The 25,070-nt window shown below is 44.9% G+C and overlaps 1 protein-coding gene across 1 annotated transcript in view; it reads right to left on the minus strand.

Moving 5' to 3' along the window:
- The window catches only part of LOC120999231 (kinesin-like protein KIF28P), a 64,700-nt gene that overhangs the window by 34,782 nt on the left and 4,848 nt on the right, over positions 1-25,070 (minus strand). Inside the window, exon 4 of the mRNA XM_040430104.1 lies at positions 23,025-23,136. Coding sequence (XP_040286038.1) covers positions 23,025-23,136 — 112 coding nt within the window. The remainder of the gene's footprint in view (positions 1-23,024; positions 23,137-25,070) is intronic.

A 25,070-nucleotide genomic window follows, 5' to 3' on the forward strand; every position in this document is an offset into this window, starting at 1 on the left:
GTTTATTAGTTCTATGACCTCTGTCCAATACTGTCTCAATCTCGGACAGTTCCACATGTCACACCTTGGGCAGAGGTCATTGTCCCTATATCCCATTTTTTTTAGGACCACTGGCGTTCTGTAGACCCTATGCAATAGGTACAATTGGGAGACTATGCGCTTCACTGACAGCTAACAAGGGGCAATCTCCTAACACTCCTTCCCACTGTTCCTCAGTTAGGACTAATATATCAGTTTTCCATACAATTGTAGGGGTGTTTTTTTAAGTTGCATATCAATAAGTACACTGTAGCGAAGTGAAATTACTCCATTAGTATTACCACTTGTCGCTGTAAGATCTATAATACTATGCTTTGGTGCCGGAGCAATCTTTTCAGATTTGTCCTGTGCCATTATAGCGTGTCTAAGTTGCAAATACAAATAAAAGAATTTTTTAGGGATATTAAATTCTTGCTGTAACTGTGTGTATTCTTTCAATGTACCCTCAGAGTACAACTGAGCCATCTTATTAAGGTTATATGAGTTCCACACCCACAGTTCTGTAATTTTGTCTAACTCCTTGTACATAAAATTAGGCCAAATCGGGGTATACATCATATAACCAGAGAGTCTAAGTTACCTTAATAATGACTTCACATTCCACGGGATCCTGATTCTTTCATCGCGCAGTGTGGCGTTGTTGCAGACACGGGTCTAGTATCTTAGAGTTAGGAGTCACGCCCCGGCAGGTGGCGCAGCTCCTGTTACTACAAAGTTGTGGTCTGTGCTGACGGAGAACAATAGTGACGTCACTTCTTTAACTACAGGTAGTCACAGGTACCACTATGCCTCTCTACGCGTTTCGGATAGATCGCTATCCTTCGACAGGAAAACTGGTAGGTGTTACTAGATACTCCCCCTTTATGTGTGCCTGCTATTAACTTCACTGGTTTAACCTTTTGTTTGCTGCTGCCAACTGTGTTATAATCTTTCTAGTACCAATGTCAATCAAACACAAATAGTTATATTTTCATATTTAGACCGGATGGGGCTAGTGTGTCCATATTGAAAATCCATTTAGTTTCTACTCGTGACATAGCTTTAACAAACTGTCCACCTCTCCTAATTTTCTTTAAAGGGATTCTGTCATGACATTTGAGGCCTATAACCTAAACATATGGCCAGGTCCCTACTAATAACCTGAATCCAAAACTGTCCTTATTAAATGTGCCTGTGGCTCTATTAGCACATAAAACAGGTTTTTATAACCTGTCATTCACCTACCTAAGGTGTCCAAGGGGATGTCACTTCATACAGGGTGCCCGGCTGCAGCCATCTCAGTCTGGTGCCCAACGCTGCCCTCCCTTTCTATAGATCCGCCTTCCTCACCTCAGCGCCGCCTCCCTTCCCTCAGCACCGCCTCCGAAATCGTTCGCTCCATCAGCCAGATCCCGTGCGGCTGTGAGAGGATGGCTGCAATACAGCGGTCAAGGCAGGTTTGAGCGAAGTACGCCGGCCGGCGCATGCGCACTTCGCTCAACGAGGCCGCTGCCAGGAGTCTGCACGGGCGCATCAGGTTATACCTAGCGCGCACGCGCGGGATCTGGCTGAAGGAGGCGGCGCTGAGGTGAGGAAGGCGGCTCTATAGAAAGAGAAGGCGGCGATTTCTAGTGGGAAGGCGGCGCTGGGCACCAGACGGAGATGGCTGCAGCCGGGCACCCTGTATGAAGCGACGTCCCCTTGGACACCTTAGGTAGGTGAATGACAGGTTATAAAAACCTGTTTTATGTGCTAATAGAGCCACAGGCACATTTAATAAGGACAGTTTCGGATTCAGGTTATTAGTAGGGACCTGGCCATATGTTTAGGTTATAGGCCTCAAATGTCATGACAGAATCCCTTTAACACATCTATCCCACAGAATGTTGATTCTATGAATTTTCCTTGGTGTTTCTCCCTATTGTGGCGCGATAATGGGTGCCCCTCAAATTTTCTTTCGATGTTGTATGTGTTCTCCCATTCTTTTTTTCAGCTGTCTTTTTGTGCAGCCGATATATATTTTATTACAGGGACAGGTGATAGCATAGATTACACCCTGGCTGTTAAATGAGATTAATTCCTCAATGTTATGTATGTATGAGCCCTCTGTGTTTTTTTATTTGTGTCAGAATTTTTATTCTTTTAGATTTTTTACATCCTGCACATTTTTTGCATGGAAAAAAGCCTTTTAATTGGCCATCTTTCTTGTGATGTTTATCTGCCTTATTGTCCGCGGTTATACATTTATTGGTAGATGCTATTGCGTTGCCTATGTTTTTTGCTCTGCGGTAGATGAACCTTGGGGCGCTGGGGACAAGTTCTCCTATTATTTTGTCTTTTCTAACCACAGTTCGAACTGGGCTCTAGCATTTTTCCAGGCAACCAGCGTTTCATTAGATGGATGGGATTAAAATTGGATATACGCTTTTTGTAATGTGTCGCTTGATGACATATACTCGTTGTGGACCATTTTTTTAAACAGGCGACATAAGTGATGATATGGCCTCTAATAACAGCCTTGGCTGTCTCCCAGAACAATGCTGGTTCTTCCTTGTGTTCATTATTAGTAATCTCAAAGTCTTCCCACCATTTCTGCAACTGGACCTTAAAGGTAAAATCCTGCTGCAAGAATGAGGGGAAGCGCCAGTTGAAGACCTGAGCGGTTGGGTGTTAGTCTACTAGTTAGAGTCTAACTGGAGCATGATAAGAAATGAGCATTTGTTCAATGACTGAGTCAGATACTCGGGAGATCAGTGCCTGGCCGACAAATATATAGTCAATGCGGGACCATGATCTATCAGAATCTGAGAAAAAGGTATACTCTTTGCTATCCGGATGTCTGTGTTTCCATGGGTATCAGTCTAAAATCTGATGCCATGCTAATTTCGTGGAGACTGATTGGAAGAACTCTCTATTTTCCCCGTTTGGACCATATACATTGTATATACTGATATAGTCTAGTGGTAGGTGCACCACAGCATGTGCTACTCTTCCCTCGAAGTCTACCTCCTGTGATTGCAAAGTGAAGGCTAAATTCTTATGGAACAAAATGAGGACTCCTGCTTTACGGTTAACTGCTAGAGATCCTATGACCTACCCCACCCAGAATTTTTCATGCGATGGAAATCTGCTGCTGGCAGGTGGGTTTCCTGTAATAAGGCGATATCAGCCTTTAGCTTTTTGAGGTGACGGAGCACCATGGTCCTTTTCCGAGGGGAGAGTAGACCCTTAACATTCCACGATATAACATTAATCATTTACAAACCGGATTCCAAAAAAGTTGGGACACTATACAAATCGTGAATAAAAACTGAATGCAATGAAGTGGAGGTGCCAACTTCTAATATTTTATTCAGAATAGAACATAAATCACGGAACAAAAGTTTAAACTGAGAAAATGTACCATTTTAAGGGAAAAATATATTGAATCAGAATTTCATGGTGTCAACAAATCCCCAAAAAGTTGGGACAAGGCCATTTTCACCACTGTGTGGCATCTCCCCTTCTTCTTACAACACTCAACAGACGTCTGGGGACCGAGGAGACCAGTTTCTCAAGTTTAGAAATAGGAATGCTTTCCCATTCTTGTCTAATACAGGCCTCTAACTGTTCAATCGTCTTGGGTAGAGTTGAGCGAACACCTAAATGTTCGGGTTCGAGAAGTTCGGCCGAACTTCCCAGAAATGTTCGGGTTCGGGATCCGAACCCGACCCGAACTTCGTCCCGAACCCCATTGAAGTCAATGGGGACCCGAACTTTTCGGCACTAAAAAGGCTGTAAAACAGCCCAGGAAAGGGCTAGAGGGCTGCAAAAGGCAGCAAAATGTAGTTAAATCCCCTGCAAACAAATGTGCATAGGGAAATGAATTAAAATAAAATAAAAAAAAATTAACCAATATCAATTGTAGAGAGGTCCCATAGCAGAGAATCAGGCTTCATGTCAGCAGAGAATCAGTCTTCATGTCATAGCAGAGAATCAGGCTTCACGTCAGCCAAAACTGGAACAGTCCATTGTCATATATTTAGGCCCCGGCACCCAGACAGAGAAGAGAGGTCCCATAACAGAGATTCAGGCTTCATGTCAGCAGAGAATCAGTCTTCATGTCATAGCAGAGAATCAGGCTTCACGTCAGCCAAAACTGGAACAGTCCATTGTCATATATTTAGGCCCCGGCACCCAGACAGAGGAGAGAGGTCCCATAACAGAGATTCAGGCTTCATCTCAGCAGAGAATCAGTCTTCATGTCATAGCAGAGAATCAGGCTTCATGTCAGCCAAAACTGGAACAGTCCATTGTCATATATTTAGGCCCCGGCACCCAGACAGAGGAGAGAGGTCCCATAACAGAGATTCAGGCTTCATGTCAGCAGAGAATCAGTCTTCATGTCATAGCAGAGAATCAGGCTTCACGTCAGCCAAAACTGGAACAGTCCATTGTCATTTATTTAGGCCTCGGCACCCAGAGAGAGGAGAGAGGTCCCATAGCAGAGATTCAGGCTTCATGTCATAGCAGAGAATCATGCTTCACGTCACCCAAAACTGGAACAGTCCATTGTCAGATATTTAGGCCCCGGCACCCAGACAGAGGAGAGAGGTCCCATAGCAGAGATTCAGGCTTCATGTCATAGCAGAGAATCATGCTTCACGTCACCCAACACTGGAACAGGCCACTATCAGATATTTTTAGGCCCCGGCACCCAGACAGAGGAGAGTTTCATTCAACTTTGGGTTGCCCCGCAATATAATGGTAAAATGAAAATAAAAATAGGATTGAATGAGGAAGTGCCCTGGAGTACAATAATATATGGTTAAGGAGAGGTAGTTAATGTCTAATCTGCACAAGGGATGGACAGGTCCTGTGGGATCCATGCCTGGTTCATTTTTATGAACGTCAGCTTGTCCACATTGGCTGTAGACAGGCGGCTGCGTTTGTCTGTAATGACGCCCCCTGCCGTGCTGAATACACGTTCAGACAAAACGCTGGCCGCCGGGCAGGCCAGCACCTCCAAGGCATAAAAGGCTAGCTCTGGCCACGTGGACAATTTGGAGACCCAGAAGTTGAATGGGGCCGAACCATCAGTCAGTACGTGGAGGGGTGTGCACACGTACTGTTCCACCATGTTAGTGAAATGTTGCCTCCTGCTAACACGTTCCGTATCAGGTGGTGGTGCAGTTAGCTGTGGCGTGTTGACAAAACTTTTCCACATCTCTGCCATGCTAACCCTGCCCTCAGAGGAGCTGGCCGTGACACAGCTGCGTTGGCGACCTCTTGCTCCTCCTCTGCCTTCGCCTTGGGCTTCCACTTGTTCCCCTGTGACATTTGGGAATGCTCTCAGTAGCGCGTCTACCAACGTGCGCTTGTACTCGCGCATCTTACTATCACGCTCCAGTGCAGGAAGTAAGGTGGGCACATTGTCTTTGTACTGGGGATCCAGCAAGGTGGCAACCCAGTAGTCCGCACACGTTAAAATGTGGGCAACTCTGCTGTCGTTGCGCAGGCACTGCAGCATGTAGTCGCTCATGTGTGCCAGGCTGCCCAGAGGTAAGGACAAGCTGTCCTCTGTGGGAGGCGTACTGTCATCGTCCTGCCTTTCCCCCCCAGCCACGCACCAGTGATGGGCCCGAGCTGCGTTGGGTGCCACCCCGCTGTGAACATGCTTCATCCTCATCCTCCTCCACCTCCTCCTCGTCCTCCAGTAGTGGGCCCTGTCTGGCCACATTTGTACCTGGCCTCTGCTGTTGCAAAAAACCTCCCTCTGAGTCACTTCGAAGAGACTGGCCTGAAAGTGCTAAAAATGACCCCTCTTCCTCCTCCTCCTCCTCCTGGGCCACCTCCTCTTCCATCATCGCCCTAAGTGTTTTCTCAAGGAGACATAGAAGTGGTATTGTAACGCTGATAACGGCGTCATCGCCACTGGCCATGTTGGTGGAGTACTCGAAACAGCGCAACAGGGCACACATGTCTCGCATGGAGCCCCAGTCATTGGTGGTGAAGTGGTGCTGTTCCGCAGTGCGACTGACCCGTGCATGCTGCAGCTGAAACTCCACTATGGCCTGCTGCTGCTCGCACAGTCTGTCCAGCATGTGCAAGGTGGACCTTGCCACAGATGGCGTTCCGCAGTGCACACTTGATTTTATCGGATACTTGGTTGTGCAGGGAAGGCACGGCTCTCTTGGAGAAGTAGTGGCGGCTGGGAACAACATACTGTGGGACAGCAAGCGACATGAGCTGTTTGACGCTGTCTGTGTCCACCAGCCTGAATGACAGCATTTCATAGGCCAGTAGTTTAGAAATGCTGGCATTTAGGGCCAAGGATCGAGGGTGGCTAGGTGGGAATTGACGCTTTCTCTCAAATGTTTGTGAGATGGAGAGCTGAACGCTGCCGTGTGACATGGTTGAGATACTTGGTGACGCAGGTGGTGGTGGTGTTGGTGGTACATCCTCTGTTTGCTGGGCGGCAGGTGCCAACGTTCCTCCAGAGGCGGAGGAAGAGGCCGAGGCGGCAGCAGCAGAAGAGGTAGCAGGGGGAGCCTGAGTGAGTTCCTTGTTTTTAAGGTGTTTACTCCACTGCAGTTCATGCTTTGAATGCAGGTGCCTGGTCATGCAGGTTGTGCTAAGGTCCGAACGTTAATGCGTCGCTTCAGGCTCTGATGGCACAGCGTGCAAACCACTCGGGTCTTGTCGTCAGCACATTGTTTGAAGAACTGCCACGCCAGAGAACTCCTTGAAGCTGCCTCTGGGGTGCTGGGTCCCAGATGGCGGTGGCCAATAGCAGACGGACTCTCTTGGCGGTGGGTGTTCTGCTTTTGCCCACTGCTCCCTCTTTTGCTACGCTGTTGGCTCGGTCTCACCACTGCCTCTTCTTCCGAATTCTGAGAGTCAGTGGCACGACCTTCATTCCATGTGGGGTCTAGGACCTCATCGTCCCCTGCATCGTCTTCCACCCAGTCTTCCTCCCTGACCTCCTGTTCAGTCTGCACACTGCAGAAAGACGCAGCAGTTGGCACCTGTGTTTCGTCATCATCAGAGACGTGCTGAGGTGGTATTCCCATGTCCTCATCATTAGGAAACATAGGTGGTTGTGCGTTAGTGCATTCTATCTCTTCCACCCCTGGGGAAGGGCTAGGTGGATGCCCTTGGGAAACCCTGCCAGCAGAGTCTTCAAACAGCATAAGAGACTGCTGCATAACTTGAGGCTCAGACAATTTCCCTGATATGCATGGGGGTGATGTGACAGACTGATGGGCTTGGTTTTCATGCGCCATCTGTGCGCTTTCTGCAGAAGACTGGGTGGGAGATAATGTGAACGTGCTGGATCCACTGTCGGCCACCCAATTGACTAATGCCTGTACCTGCTCAGGCCTTACCATCCTTAGAACGGCATTGGGCCCCACGAAATATTGCTGTAAATTCTGCTGGCTACTGGGACCTGAGGTAGTTGGTTCACTAGGACGTGTGGCTGTGGCAGAATGGCCACGTCCTCTCCCAGCACCAGAGGGTCCACTAACACCACCACGACCATGTCCGCGTCCCTTACTAGATGTTTTCCTCATTGTTACCGTTCACCACAATAAGAAAAAAATTATTTGGCCCAATGTATTGAATTCAAATTCAGGCCTTTTTTTACAGGCACCTAACACTATCTGGCTATCTATTTAGGTACCGTATTACACTAATACAGGCACAACAGTAACGACAGATTTAGATGAATATAAATTGTAGGCCTAGTATTTAGGCGCTGGATGACAGGTATCCCTTTTACGGACAGAATTAAACTTGGGAATGCACGGTAGCGTGTGAAGTTATTGAGGATGACCCTATCCGCACCTTCAATCTAATATACCCTTTTATGGATAGATTTAAAGTTGGCCTGATACAGCAGAAACCACTGATTTAGGGAATTGCTAAGTTGGGAATTGTATTCAACCCAGAACAAAAACTGTGCTTTGGCGGACACTAAATAAATTGACCAGCCTCAGCAATAAACACAGATTTAGCTGAATATAAATTTTAGGCCTATTATTTAGGCGCTGGGTGACAGGTATACGTTTACGGACAGAATTATTTAAACTTGGAAATGCACGGTAGCGTGTGAAGTTATTGAGGATGACACTATCAGCACCTTAAATCTAATATACCCTTTTATGGATCAATTTAAACTTGGCCTGATACAGCAGAAAAATAATATTTAGGGGATTGCTAAGTTGGGAATTGTATTCAGCCCAGAACAAAAACTGTGCTTTGGCGGACACTAAATAAATTGACCAGCCTCAGCAATAAACACAGATTTAGCTGAATATAAATTTTAGGCCTATTATTTAGGCGCTGGGTGACAGGTATACGTTTACGGACAGAATTATTTAAACTTGGAAATGCACGGTAGCGTGTGAAGTTATTGAGGATGACACTACCCGCACCTTAAATCTAATATACCCTTTTATGGATCAATTTAAACTTGGCCTGATACAGCAGAAAAAAAATATTTAGGGGATTGCTAAGTTGGGAATTGTATTCAACCCAGAACAAAAACTGTGCTTCGGCAGACAGCAGACAGTATTACAATTGGCTAGCCACAGCTGAAACACCAGATTTAGGGTACTGCTATTTTGGCCAATTGTATTTTACCCCTCAATAAAATAGCAAGCACAGCCAAGCCCCTGATGTAGGATATAGCAAAAAAATAACCACACTATTGATGGTTAAATGGACTTGGTGGCATTTTGTGCTGGCGCACCACAAGACACTAAATGGCCGCCGATGACCCAAGAAAAAAGTGACATAAAAACGCTCTGGGCAGCCTAAAAACAGTGAGCAATTAAATAGCAGCAGTTCAATGATCCACAGCTGTAGATCGATCACTGAATTAAGTGTTTTTGCAGAGTTAATCACTGTCTAATCTCGCCCTAACAGCAGCTGCAACCTCTCCCTACACTGATCATAGCAGAGTGACGTGCGGCGCTACGTGACTCCAGCTTAAATAGAGGCTGGGTCACATGCTGCATTGGCCAATCACAGCCATGCCAATAGTAGGCAAGTAGTATGACGCTTGTTGATTGGCTGCTTTGCAGCCTTTCAAAAAGCGCCAAGAAAGCGCCGAACACCGAACCCGAACCCGGACTTTTACGAAAATGTTCGGGTTCGGGTCCGTGTCACGGACACCCCAAAATTCGGTACGAACCCGAACTATACAGTTCGGGTTCGCTCATCCCTAGTCTTGGGCCTTCTTTGTTGCACCTTCCTCTTTATGATGCGCCAAATGTTCTCTATAGGTGAAAGATCTGGACTGCAGACTGGCCATTTCAGTACCCGGATCCTTCTCCTACGCAGCCATGATGTTGTGATTGATGCAGAATGTGGTCTGGCATTATCTTGTTGAAAAATGCAGGGTCTTCCCTGAAAGAGATGACGTCTGGATGGGAGCATATGTTGTTCTAGAACCTGAATATATTTTTCTGCATTGATGGTGCCTTTCCAGACATACAAGCTGCCCATGCCACACGTACTCATGCAACCCCATACCATCAGAGATGCAGGCTTCTGAACTGAGCGTTGATAACAACTTGGGTTGTCCTTGTCCTCTTTGGTCCGGATGACATGGAGTCCCAGATTTCCAAAAAGAACTTCGAATCATGACTCGCCTGACCACAGAACAGTCTTCCATTTTGCCACACTCCATTTTAAATGATCCCTGCCCCAGTGAAAACGCCTGAGCTTGTAGATCTTGCTTAGAAATGGCTTCTTCTTTGCACTGTAGAGTTTCAGCTGGCAACGGCGGATGGCACGGTGGATTGTGTTCACTGACAATGGTTTCTGGAAGTATTCCTGAGCCCATTCTGTGATTTCCTTTACAGTAGCATTCCTGTTTGTGGTGCAGTGTCGTTTAAGGGCCCGGAGATCACGGGCATCCAGTATGGTTTTACGGCCTTGAATCTTACGCACAGAGATTGTTCCAGATTCTCAGAATCTTCGGATGATGTTATGCACAGTTGATGATGATAGATGCAAAGTCTTTGCAATTTTTCGCTGGGTAAAACCTTTCTGATATTGCTCCACTATCTTTCTGCGCAACATTGTGGGAATTGGTGATCCTCTACCCATCTTGGCTTCTGAGAAACACTGCCACTCTGAGAAGCTCTTTTTATACCCAATCATGTTGCCAATTGACATAATTAGTGTTAATTGGTCTTCCAGCTCTTCGTTATGCTCAAATTTACTTTTTCCAGCCTCTTATTGCTACTTGTCCCAACTTTTTGGGGATTTGTTGACACCGTGAAAATTTGAATCAATGTATTTTTCCTTGAAAATGATACATTTACTCGGATTAAACGTTTGATCTGTCATCTACGTTCTATTACAAATAAAATATTGACATTTGCCATCTCCACGTCATTGCATTAAGTTTTTATTCACAATTTGTTTAGTGTCCCAACTTTTTTGGAATCCGGTTTGTACAACATCCATTAAGGTATTATGTAAACTCTCCGCTGCTCCTCCACCGCCAGGATCCCTGAGCTTAGCAGAGTCCGTAGACATATCAAAGATGAGGTCTCCTTGTGGCTCAATAAGATTACATGTGGCATATAAAAACAGAACAGAAACTGCTAAATAAACTGAAAAATAAACTGAAAAGTGAACCGAAACCATCCCTGGTTCCCCCCCCCCCTTCCCCCCGCACCCCTGAAGAACATGTAATTTATCTACCACTCAGAACAGCATTTCTGTAGTTTGAGTGACCCCCTACTCCACATCGGGGGCGACCCAATGACTATAGATGGCTAATGAACTGTTAGCATAATGTAAGAGATATTATGAGTGTATTTACTCACGCAAGTCTAAGTCTGGCAGTGACACTAATAAACTAAATGTCAGTCAGGCTTGACCAGAAGTAGCCCTCAGCAATGTTACTTGCCATCTCTGTAGTTAGGAAGTCTTGGGCTGTCTCTGCGACTTGGGAACTTGACTTGGGGGATGCTGTCCATTGAAGACTCCGGCGATTTCTGTACATCCAAAGGTATCGTGGCTTCTGAATACTGGGCCAGATATTCAGCCATAGCCCACTCCGCTTCTCCGGCATCCTTAAAATGGTTTTGGGACCCATCCAGATAGGTAATACGCAGCGTTGCCGGGTATTGCAACTGGAATCTCAATCCTCTTTTATGCAGCTCCATGCACATATGGCTGAACTCGCTCATACTTTTAGAGAGTTCGGCCGAGTAGTCCACAAAGATAAGGATCTTGTAGGTTAAGATGAGAACAGGTGTTTTGGCCCTTTTGTATGCGTGCAAGATCGTTTCTTTTTCAGCGCAGTCAATATATTTCACTATGACCTGACGGGGTCTTGCTGGTTCTTGTGGCCCTCTGCGGTCTTGAATTTTGCGTGCTCTGGTTTACAGCCATGGGCCCTCTCGACCCTGCAAGGGGTAGCGAGTCCCAGAGCTGTTGGAATGTCCTCTGAGCATAGTTTGTGAAGCTCCTACTATGCAGAGGTTGCTGCGGCGTGATCTATTTTCTATGTCGTCTATTTTTTCGGCCATATGTGCCTGAGATTGTAGCAAGTCTCTAATATGAGAGTGAGCTCTCGCCATGTCGTCTTCATTGGCTGATAGGCGCTGCTCAGCTTCCCTCAGTCTGGCCATGTTGGAGGCTACCTCCTTTTGCAGGGATTTCAGTGAGGTCTGTACCGTAAAAGCAAGAGTGGATTGTATATCAGGTGTGATCCTCTTTGTTACCGCCACTGCCAGTTTTTTGTAGTCTATGTTGAGGTGCTGTGTGCTAGAGTCCGAGTCTCCTTCATCGTCTGAGCAAGGTGGCGGAACATGCAGAGGAGCATATGTATCCTCTCATGCTGGGGAAGCGCGGCCCAGCGCCATCTTGTCTTTGCGTGTGGTGGGAGACATGGCGGGTCTGTGGGCGAATACCAAATCAGAGGTAATATTTAAGTTGGGAAGCAGAAAATATGCTGGGTATGCGGGGTGCGTATGGAGCTCCTCTTTCTCCCTGCTTACAGCTCCGGGACCGGAAGCCCCAAGCAGCTTTATATGTACTCCCCTTTTTAGTTTAAACATAACTGGACCATTTTGAAAACCAAACACTTTTAACATTTTGTGTTACCCCTATTTTCTCATAGATTATTAGCAGTTTCCAACAGGGGTCGTAGGGGCCCAACAGTAAAATTGACTAACACTACAGTTACATGCACATATTACCTGTTAAAGAAGAACTCCTACGAAAAATGTTACTCCCTGACCTGTTAGAAAAGTCGATTATGTAATCTGTAGTAAATGTAATTTTCTTACCAGTGAGTGACTGTACTTGTGAGCTATCCCCTCCCTTTTGATCCTCAGCTGCGTCATGTGACTTTTGACACCATTTGCACTGTATATATAATTTATTAATGGACCTTTCCTAATTTTTTTTGATGGGGGAGAATGGAACAAAATGGTAAATATCTTATATTTTTGTCATAACATTCTAAGAGGTCTTGTTTTTTTACGGACAAGTTGTAGTTTTTACCAGCAGCATTTTATGGTACATAAATTTCATGGATGGATTTTTATTGCATTTTCTTTTTTTGAAAGGTGCGGGTGGGTAAATCTGCCATCATTTTAAAAAATATGTCATGTGGCATGCCTGTGCGATATAAAAACTATTGGGGATATTTATCAAACTGGTGTAAAGTAGAACTGTCTTAGTTGCCCATAGCAACCAATCAGATTCCACCTTTCATTTTCCAAAGGAGCTATGAAAAAATGAAAGGTGGTTGCTGTTCTACTTTATACCAGTTTGATAAATGACCCTATATGTTATCAAGTTGTTACTTAGATATACATTCTAACATAAGCAAGCTGAGCAGTAAAATACACTGTGACAGATGTTAGCAGAACAAGGTTCTGTACACAAATATGGCAGTAGAACCAAGCCCAGTACTTAGACACAATAATAGACAGAAGCTCAATACAGAGCCAAGCTCAGCACTAATAAACAAACTCAGTACTTAGATATGCTAACAGAACAAAATGCACTACTTAGATATGCTAACAGAACCAAGCTCAGTACATAGATACAGTAACAATACCAAGCTTATACCAAGATATGCTAATAGAATCAAGCTCAGTGCTAACAAATGGCAACACAGCTAATCTTAGAACTACTCATTACATACAGTAGATACTGTAACAGAACTAAGCTCATTTAGATAGAGAAACATAGGTCAAAATCATAAAGTGTGTGCATACAGTCAGGTCCATAAATATTGGGACATCGACAAAATTGTATCATTTTTGACTCTATACACCACCACAATGTATTTGAAATGAAATGAACAAAATGTGCTTTAACTGCAAACTGTCAGCTTTAATTTGAGGGTATTTACATCCAAATCGGGTGAACGGTGTAGGAATTACAACAGTTTGCATATGTGCCTCCCACTTATTAAGGAACCAAAAGTAATGGGACAATTGGCTTCTCAGCTGTTCCATGGCCAGGTATGTGTTATTCCCTCATTATCCCAATTACAATGAGCAGATACAAGGGCCAGAGTTCATTTCAAGTGTGCTATTTGCATTTGGAATCTGTTGCTGTCAACTCTCAAGATGAGATCCAAAGAGCTGTCACTATCAATGAAGCAAGCCATCATTAGGCTGAAAAAAATGAAACAAACCCATCAGAGAGATAGCAAAAACATTAGGCGTGGCCAAAACAACTGTTTGGAACATTCTTAAAAAGAAGGAACACACCGGTGAGCTCAGCAACACCAAAAGACCCGGAAGACCATGGAAAACAACTGTGGTGGATGACCGAAGAATTCTTTCCCTTGTGAAGAAAACACCCTTCACAACAGTTGGCCAGATCAAGAACACTCTCCAGGAGGTAGTTGTATGTGTGTCAAAGTCAACAATCAAGAGAAGACTTCACCAGAGTGAATACAGAGGGTTCACCACAAGATGTAAACCATTTCTGAGCCTCAAAAACAGGAAGGCCAGATTAGAGTTTGCCAAACCACATCTAAAAAAGCCTTCACAGTTCTGGAACAACATCCTATGGACAGATGAGACCAAGATCAACTTGTACCAGAGTGATGGGAAGAGAAGAGTATGGAGAAGAAAAGTAACTGCTCATGATCCTAAGCATACCACCTCATCAGTGAAGCATGGAGGTGGTAGTGTCATGGAGTGGGCCTGTATGGCTGCCAATGGAACTGGTTCTCTTGTATTTATTAATGATGTGACTTCTGACAAAAGCAGCAGGATGAATTCTGAAGTGTTTCGGGCAATATTATCTGCTCGTATTCAGCCAAATGCTTCAGAACTCATTGGACGGCACTTCACAGTGCAGATGGACAATGACCCAAAACATACTGCAAAAACAACCAAAGAGTTTTTTAAGGGAAAGAAGTGGAATGTTATGCAACGGCCAAGTCAATCACCTGACCTGAATCCGATTGAGCATGCATTTCACTTGCTGAAGACAAAATTGAAGGGAAAATGCCCCAAGAACAAGCAGGAACTGAAGACAGTTGCAGTAGAGGCCTGGTAGAGCATCACCAGGGATAAAACCCAGCGTCTGGTGATGTCCATGTGTTCCAGACTTCAGGCTGTAATTGACTGCAAAGGATTTGCAACCAAGTAATAAAAAGTGAAAGTTTGATTTATGATTATTATTCTGTCCCATTACTTTTGGTTCCTTAACAAGTGGGAGACACATATGCAAACTGTTGTAATTCCTACACCGTTCACCTGATTTGGATGTAAATATCCTCAAATTAAAGCTGACAGTCTGCAGTTAAAGCACATCTTGTTAGTTTCATTTCAAATCCATTGTGGTGGTGTATAGAGCCAAAAATGTTAGAATTGTGTTGATGTCCCAATATTTATGGACCTGACTGTATATGCATTTTAAGGTTCCTTCTGCATTACATTAGGGAGATCTATTCTCCTCTTATGCCTTCTTAGATCAAAAGGAATATTGGAGTGTGGTTCAACAGAAAGGTTAAACATTTTCTAAGAAAATATTAGGAAAATTCCAATATGTATTTGCATGAAACATAGAAACATAGAATGTGTCGGCAGATAAGAACCATTTGGCCCATCTAGTCTGCCCAATATACTAAATACTATGGATAGCCCCTGGCCCTATATTATATGAAGGATGGCCTTATGCCTATCCCATGCATGCTTAAACTCCTCCACTGTATTTGCAGCTGCCACTTCTGCAGGAAGGCTATTCCATGCATCCACTACTCTCTCAGTAAAGTAATACTTCCTGATATTACTTTTAAACCTTTGCCCCTCTAATTTAAAACGATGTCCTCTTGTAGCAGTTTTTCTTCTTTTAAATATTCTTTCCTCTTTTACCTTGTTGATTCCCTTTATGTATTTAAAAGTTTCTATCATATCCCCTTTGTCTCGTCTTTCTTCCAAGCTATACATGTTAAGGTCCTTTAATCTTTCCTGGTAGACATCAGAGGCTGACCCTTGAGTTTCTACTGTGGATTTGCAGGGTGATACGCTATGGATCTGCACACTGATTATTCCCATTCACTTGTGGCAACCTGCTACTTTAATAAGTGACTTGATTTGTCACTTATTTTTGTCCACAATGTGGATATCTGCGCAAAAAATACATACAGTTTGAATAGTGATGATCATTTTCCATTGAAATGGATGGGGCATGTAATAAGTGCTACATTCGGCAGGAAAATTCTGTCATGTGAATATAATATAACTGTCATAATAGTGAATTATAGTGATAAAATGTTTCAGGATCTCCCCTTTCCCTGCTTACACATGAACATGCATACTCGTATGTATACACATAAGTAAATTGATCAGGCAGACACACAGGCATCTTTTACACACTCCCATTTATAGTGGTATACGCAGTCATCTTTAGGCCTCATGCACAAGAACGTATTTTATTTCCGTGTCCGTTTTTTGCGGACTCTATGCGGAACCATTCATTTCAATGGGTCCGCAAAAAAGAAAGGTGCTCCATGTGCATTCTGTTTCCGTATGTCCGTATTTCTGTTCTGCAAAAAAAACAGAACATGTCCTATTACTGTCCACATTACGGAAAGGATAGTACTGTTCAATTAGGGGCCAGCTGTTCCTTTCCGCAAAATACGGAATTGCACACGGACATCATCCGTATTTTTTGCGGATCGCAAAATACATACGGTCATGTGCATGAGGCCAATCAGCAATTCCCGGTCAGTAATTTTGTTTCCACTTGTTCTGATTTTCACAAAATCATAGAAAGGAATGTCACAGTTTGCCATGATTTTTGGGAATATCAGAACATGTGGACACAAGGAGTGCTGATTGGACGAGCACCTGTCAGTCAAAAGTACTCTGTCATGGAGGCTCTCGTCTATGGAATCGACTCTCTTATTCAGAAAGGGAGGACTGCCTATACCATATACATAGAGTAGTAGTAGGGCCCCCAAGTAGTTCCAATAATTTGCTGCATCGTGAACCTTTCTGGTTCATACCCCCTGAAAGGGATTTTTCATAATTTTACTATTGATACATTATAGATTATATAAGATATACAAGCCTCATCTCTTGTGGAAAACAGTACCCCGAATTAGCACATCTCACACCCTTTGCAAGTTGCTGGACACAATAGCACCTTCCTCCCTTAAAAAAAATTCAAATCACACCTCACATACAATGACAGCAACTTATGACAAGTCATTCAACTTATTAGCATTTAGATCAACCTGGTCAATATGTAAAATAACCCTTTCAAGTATTGTATATAGCAGATACCAGTATTGTTTAACAGAGTTTCACTTGTATCTTGCCAAACACTATGTCCCCACCCCCAAAAAGCCCTATAAGTAAGTATGTGCTGTGAAATAAAGATTTTAGGTATTTGATAACCCAAGTTCAGTCTGGGCTGATCTCTACCTCCTGGCCAGAAGCAAACCGGATATTCGTTGTACAGGGAAATATTCACGGGTTCGAGTTCTGATGCCTCATCATATAACCATCATAAATCTATCTGAGGAAAAAACGCTAACACCCCCCTCCTCTTACTCAGCTGCAGCGGACCTGGACATGTTCTGTGGGAAAGGGGGGGGGGGGGAATAAGTCAGCTCACAGAACTGCCATAATAAATCAGTCTTAGGCTCCATTCACACGTCCGCAAAATGGGTCCGCATCCGTTCCGCAATTTTGCGGAACGGGTGCGGACCCATTCATTCTCTATGGGGACGGAATGGATGCAGACAGCACACAGTGTGCTGTACGCATCCGCATTTGCGGTGGTCGGCCCCGATCTTTAGGTCCGCAACTCCGCAAAAAGATATAGTATGTCCTATTATTGTCCGCAGCTTGCGGACAAGAATAGGCATTTCTATGGGGGTGACGGGCTGGTGTGTTGCGGACCCGCAATTTGCGGGTCCGCAACACACCACGGACGTGTGAATGCAGCCTTAATGACCAGAAATATTTTATACATTTTTTTTCTTCTGTTCATTACAGAAGCCATAACTTTTTTATTATTATTTTTTTTCATTGACATTGCTGCCCGAGGCCTTGTTTTACATGGGAGAAATGTTATTATTTTTTGGTATTGCTTGTGGCTACATATAAGTTAACAGCAAAAGAAAAAGGAAAAGTACCACTCTATACTTAGGTGCAATCCCTCTCAGGACCAATGACCAGGATCCACAAATGATGCAGTAAATGTAAAGGAGAGGGAGCACACCAAAAATTCTATAAAAAAAATGTGAATGTCTTTATTCACCCATACAGCAGCAACGTTTCAGCTCTACTTAATGGAGCCTTGACAAAGCTCTATTGAGCAGAACTGAAACGTTGCTGCTGTATGGTAGAATAAAGACATCCAAATTTTTTCATTGAATTTTTGTGCTGCCTCTACTTTACATTTGCTGCTACAAATAAGTTAAGATATCATTTATATATTTTTTTGCTGTTGAAATGTAGAAAAAAAACTATTTCTGTATTGTATTTTTTTCATACCATTCATGTTTCACAGTAAATAATCTAATTTCGAAATAATCATCTAATCTAAATCTGAATGACTGAATTATTCATGTTATTACACGTTTGTGTGGATACTTAATATGTGTGGGGATTTTTAATTTATTTAATGTGTGCACAATAAAATGTATTTTATACTGAATGATGGTGTTATTTTTGTTGATATATTATAAATTTATTTCAAACTCCTTCATACTCCTGTATGCTAATACATTATACACTGCTCAAAAAAATTAAGGGAAGACTTAAACAACACAATGTAACTCCAAGTCAATCACACTTCTGTGAAATCATACTGTCCACTTAGGAAGCAACACTGAGTGACAATCAATTTCACATGCTGTTGTGCAAATGGGATAGACAACAGGTGGAAATTATAGGCAATTAGCAAGACACCCCCAATAAAGGAGTGGTTCTGCAGGTGGTGACCTCAGACCACTTCTCAGTTCCTATGCTTCCTGGCTGATGTTTTGGTCACTTTTGAATGCTGGTGGTGCTTTCACTCTAGTGGTAGCATGAGACGGAGTCTACAACCCACACAAGTGGCTCAGGTAGTGCAGCTTATCCAGGATGGCACATCAATGCGAGCTGTGGAAAGAAGGTTTGCTGTGTCTGTCAGCGTAGTGTCCAGAGCATGGAGGCGCTACCAGGAGACAGGCCAGTACATCAGGAGAGGTGGAGGAGGCCGTAGGAGGGCAACAACCCAGCAGCAGGACCGCTACCTCCGCCTTTGTGCAAGGAGGAACAGGAGGAGCAGGCCACAAATGTGCATGTGTCTGCTCAAACGGTCAGAAACAGACTCCATGAGGGTGATATGAGGGTCCGACGTCCACAGGTGGGGGTTGTGCTTACAGCCCAACACCGTGCAGGACGTTTGGCATTTGCCAGAGAACACCAAGATTGGCAAATTCGCCACTGGCGCCTTGTGCTGTTCACAGATGAAAGCAGGTTCACACTGAGCACATGTGACAGACGTGACAGAGTCTGGAGACGCCGTGGAGAACGTTCTGCTGCCTGCAACATCCTCCAGCATGACCGGTTTGGCATTGGGTCAGTAATGGTGTGGGGTGGCATTTCTTTGGAGGGCCGCACAGCCCTCCATGTGCTCGCCAGAGGTAGCCTGACTGCCATTAGGTACCGAGATGAGATCCTCAGACCCCTTGTGAGACCATATGCTGGTGCGGTTGGCCCTGGGTTCCTCCTAATGCAAGACAATGCTAGACCTCATGTGGCTGGAGTGTGTCAGCAGTTCCTGCAAGACGAAGGCATTGATGCTATGGACTGGCCCGCCCGTTCCCCAGACCTGAATCCAATTGAGCACATCTGGGACATCATGTCTCGCACTATGTGTTGCACCACAGACTGTCCAGGAGTTGGCAGATGCTTTAGTCCAGGTCTGGGAGGAGATCCCTCAGGAGACCATCCGCCACCTCATCAGGAGCATGCACAGGCGTTGTAGGGAGGTCATACAGGCACGTGGAGGCCACACACACTACTGAGCCTCATTTTGACTTGTTTTAAGGACATTACATCAAAGTTGGATCAGCCTGTAGTGTGTTTTTCCACTTTAATTTTGAGTGTGACTCCAAATCCAGACCTCCATGGGTTGAAAAATTTGATTTCCATTTTTTTATTTTTGTGTGATTTTGTTGTCAGCACATTCAACTATGTAAAGAACAAAGTATTTAAGAAGAATATTTAATTAACTCAGATCTAGGATGTGTTATTTTTGTGTTCCCTTTATTTTTTTGAGCAGTGTACTTTGTGTATGACACAGGCTACTGTTAGGGCAACACTAGTATGCGCTAACAGCAGAATAACTGGACAGAAAGTCTTGGGGTCCTTTGAAGGTCCTCAGGGTTGACTGCAGACTGCTCCCTCAGTCTTTGATTGGGTCACTGGGAAACCTGGTGACCCAATTATAGAGAGGGTCGCTTTTGATCATGCCGTGGTCAAAGGGTAAACAGCCAAGAGAGGAGCTTCATCCGACCTTGGCTGTGAAGAAAGAGCTTGTGCTAAGAATTTGAGCTATTAGCAACAACTGGCTATTAGTGCCAAAGCACTTCAGAAGCCACTCACCCTCCTCTACTGCAGCAATGCCAAAAGATGTCACTGCAGACTGAAGTGAGCGGTCATTAAGGTTTACTACCGTGTTTCTCCGAAAATAAGACAGGGTCTTATATTATTTTTTTCTCCAAAAAAAGGGTTAGGGCTTATTATCGGGGTAGGGCTTATTTTGGATCCATGAACAACAATCACACATTAATGCTTGGACAAAAAATCTAGATTTATTCAAATACAGTATATTCACAGTGGGTGGTACAGAACTACGGTATGATACCGGTACAGTACTCTGGCAGGCAATGCCACACTTCTTTTTGGTACCGTACATACACTGCCCCTGTGCCCCTAGGCAGCAATCTGTACGGTACGTTACCAGGGAGATCCGGCGCGAGAGATGACAGGGTGCTGATTAGTGGAGGCGGGGGAGGGAGAAGGACCCGCTCACCACCAATCAGCACCTCCTGCTCCAGGCAGCAGAGAGGAGAAGGACATCCTCCTGCCGCCTATTTCAGCTATGTTAGGGGTAAGTTAGAACGTGCGGGCTGGCGGCAGTACAGGGTAGAGAAGCCATCCAGCCCGCCCGCAATGTACCCGTTCGGTACCGTAGATGGAAGCGCGGCTGCCGGCATAATTTAAAATTTTGTGAAGCCGCCAGCCGCAAAAGTGACCAAAACATCAGCCAGGTTTTTTTCTCCCAGGCTGTGAGCTGTGCGCTGCGATTGGCCAGCGCTGCAGCCTAGGAGAAGGAGACGCCCACAGGACAAGAGAAGACCCGCCTACTATAACTTAAGAAGCAAAGGTACCGGAGCCTATAACGGGAGAATGGAGAGGCGCCCAGGGATAATAGTAAGTGCAGTGAGATCCCCGGGCGCCGCTCTATATGGCAGCATACTCAGTTAACATCGTTTATACAGGTGAAAGGTCCTCTTTAATTAAATATTCTTCTGAAATACTTTGTTCTTTACATAGTTGAATGTGCTGACAACAAAATCACACAAAAATAAAAAAATGGAAATCAAATTTTTCAACCCATGGAGGTCTGGATTTAGAGTCACACTCAAAATTAAAGTGGAAAAACACACTACAGGCTGATCCAACTTTGATGTAATGTCCTTAAAACAAGTCAAAATGAGGCTCAGTAGTGTGTGTGGCCTCCACGTGCCTGTATGACCTCCCTACAATGCCTGTGCATGCTCCTGATGAGGTGGCGGACGGTCTCCTGAGGGATCTCCTCCCAGACCTGGACTAAAGCATCTGCCAACTCCTGGACAGTCTGTGGTGCAACACATAGAGCGAGACATGGTGGATAGAGCGAGACATGATGTCCCAGATGTGCTCAATTGGATTCAGGTCTGGGAAAAGGGTGGGCCAGTCCATAGCATCAATGCCTTTTTCTTGCAGGAACTGCTGACATACTCCAGCCACATGAGGTCTAGCATTGTCTTGCATTAGGAGGAACCCAGGGCCAACCGCACCAGCATATGGTCTCACAAGGGGTCTGAGGATCTCATCTCGGTACCTAATGGCAGTCAGGCTACCTCTGGCGAGCACATGGAGGGCTGTGCGGCCCTCCAAAGAAATGCCACCCCACACCATTACTGACCCAATGCCAAACCGGTCATGCTGGAGGATGTTGCAGGCAGCAGAACGTTCTCCACGGCGTCTCCAGACTCTGTCACGTCTGTCACATGTGCTCAGTGTGAACCTGCTTTCATCTGTGAAGAGCACAGGGCACCAGTGGCGAATTTGCCAATCTTGGTGTTCTCTGGCAAATGCCAAACGCCCTGCACGGTGTTGGGCTGTAAGCACAACCCCCACCTGTGGACGTCGGGCCCTCATATCACCCTCATGGAGTCTGTTTCTGACCGTTTGAGCAGACACGTGCACATTTGTGGCCTGCTGGAGGTCATTTTGCAGGGCTCTGGCAGTGCTCCTCCTGTTCCTCCTTGCACAAAGGCGGAGGTAGCGGTCCTGCTGCTGGGTTGTTGCCCTCCTACGGCCTCCTCCACCTCTCCTGATATACTGGCCTGTCTCCTGGTAGCGCCTCCATGCTCTGGACACTACGCTGACAGACACAGCAAACCTTCTTGCCACAGATCGCATTGATGTGCCATCCTGGATAAGCTGCACTACCTGAGCCACTTGTGTAGGTTGTAGACTCCGTCTCATGCTACCACTAGAGTGAAAGCACCACCAGCATTCAAAAGTGACCAAAACATCAGCCAGGAAGCATAGGAACTGAGAAGTGGTCTAAGGTCACCACCTGCAGAACTACTCCTTTATTGGGGGTGTCTTGCTAATTGCCTATAATTTCCACCTGTTGTCTATCCCATTTGCACAACAGCATGTGAAATTGATTGTCACTCAGTGTTGCTTCCTAAGTGGACAGTTTGATTTCACAGAAGTGTGATTGACTTGGAGTTACATTGTGTTGTTTAACTTTATTTTTTTGAGCAGTGTATTTAAGCACTACTCTTAAAACCCTGCAAAATAGGGCTAGGTCTTATTTTCGGGGAAACACGGTATGTGCACTTCCCAAAGGATTGGGGAGTTGGGGAGCAGTACTGTTTAATACATCTGCAGGGAGCTTCTAAATACTAATACTTGTCAGTTCAGGGCTCCCCATTAGGCCAGTCTGTGTCTGATCATAACAGTCTAATGTGCTAGTATCCTGACAGGATTTGGGGGTACTATCTCTCCTTGGGGAGAGCACCTTAATCGACGTGAGGAGACTTATAGACCATACATGCTCCTTATCCAGTTAAGCCAGTACTTTCTGCTCTGCACTGATGAGGGGCAATCACTGAAACAGCTGTCTGCAGATGAGGTGCTGGCTTATTTAATATCCGAGTCTTGTCTCAAGGTCTAGTTAAAGGGTCGAACAGGATCCCTTTCTTCCCAGTATCCTGACTGTAAGACATTTTTATACTGTACCATAACAGTCCTGCTGTTTCCTCCAAGAGCAGACTGCAGAAGTTTTGTCAGGACGGAATCTCTATATGGAATATGTATAACTTTCCTGCCCATTGTAGCCTCAGCAAGTGCACTGAAAGTTCAAAGACATAACATATAATATTAGCAGGGAGATTTAGATGCAAGGTCTGTCCTAGGAGCTGCTAGAGTTTTTCAAACTTCTGTAACATATATATGCATTTGCAGCAGGCCTTCTACTGTGTATAGTAATGTGACCCTCATGGTTTTAGTTACTAACCTCTATGATTTGTAAATAAATTACCTTTATTTTATTGCTACATAGATGTGAATGTTGGATATGAACCATGCTTTAAAGGGGACCTGTCACCTCCTAAAAACATCCCAAGCTCGCAGCAGTACCTTAGAGTAGCCAGCAGCATGTTTGTAACGATCCTTTTCTTCCTGCAGGTAGTTAAGCAGAAGCTGTAAAAACTATCTTTAATCCCCTGCCCGACGTGCTTTTCTAGTCAGGCTTGAAGTCACGGAGGCAGCAGCCTCCTTGCTTCAAGTCACGGTAACCACGAACCCTTGCCTGCCCCTTCACTGTGACTGACAGCCGGCAGTTCGGCAAAGCCAGCCGAACTGTCTTAAATAAGCGGTGTCAATCACAGCAAAGGGGCAGGGAAGGGGGCGTGGTTACCGTGACTTGAAGCAGAGCCGCTGCCTCCGTGACACATAGATACTGCCAGTACATAGGGCCCCCATAGTGCCCCCCATAATGTGCCAGTATATAGGGCCCCCATAGTGCTTCCCCTTTCTCCATAGTGCCCCCTATATTGTGCCAGTATATAGGGCCCCCATAGTGCTTCCCCTCTTCTCCATAGTGGCCCCAATAGTGCTTCCCCTCTTGTCCATAGTGCCCCCCATATTTTGGCAGTATATAGGGCCCACATAGTGCTTCCCCTCTTCTCCATAGTACCAATCCATATTGTGCCAGTATATAGGGCCCCCTTCTTGCCACAGTATACTATTAATAATAAAAACAATAAACACATATACTTACCTTATGCTGCTGTCAGTGATGCGATGCAGGCCTCTTCCGGCCTGTGTCCCACTCTGTACGGCTCAGGCGGGGCGATGACGTCATTGCACCGCCTGCAGCGGCCTCTGATAGGCTACAGGCACTAGGCCTGTAGCCTATCAGAGGAACTGGCAAGGGAGACGCCTCTTCCCTGCTCCTCCGCACCATCCTGAGGACGGCGATACAGATGAATATAGAGATGAGCGCTTCAACAATGGAAAAGCTCATCTCCATTCCTGCTGCCTCCGGAGAGCTCTGCGGGCCGGATAAAAAGTTCCGTCGGGCCGTATATGGCCCGTGAGCCGTAGTTTGCCCATCACTGTTCTAGAGTTATCAGTTATTTTCTCCCCACTTTTCTAAACTAACTTTGTCTCTGAAATTTATGAGAAATCCATCTTGTGAGACCAATGTAGTGTCCCATTAGACACTGCTAGTGGCTGATAATGCATATTGTATAAGGATTTATATATCTTAAAATGTTTCTGGTGTTTCATAATGTTTTGTATTGTATTACCATTGTTTGCATAGAAATACTGTACTGTAGCTTTAAATATGTATTGCTGGCTGAACCATGGGTAAACCAAGTTCTTCTGAGATTTGATATAGAATGAGGGAGGAGCAAAAGTTAGGCACCCTTGTTAATTGTAGTTGAGTTTAGACTGCTGATGGAGTAACCTCACTTTTGCTATTCCTTCAGTTTATTCAGTCAGTGAAACTCCAGTGGACTGTTGCAAGGTACAGCTTGTGAAAATAATGCATTGGCTCTTGGGCTTCACTGCACTAGACTAGGTATAACTACTTCCAGCTACCCCATCATATTTGTCTGCAGCTTGCATTGCTACACCACTGAAGGAATTGCAGATAAACTTGGATTTGTTGTACACAGTCTCAGACGAGTTCACTGCAGAAACATGCAGTGTGTAGGAGTATGATTTCCTGGCCTGAAATCTGCTGCTGTGATACCATCTAATGCCATTATAATGACT

The sequence above is a fragment of the Bufo bufo genome, chromosome 4, assembly GCF_905171765.1.
Source record: "Bufo bufo chromosome 4, aBufBuf1.1, whole genome shotgun sequence".
Taxonomy (NCBI): domain Eukaryota; kingdom Metazoa; phylum Chordata; class Amphibia; order Anura; family Bufonidae; genus Bufo; species Bufo bufo.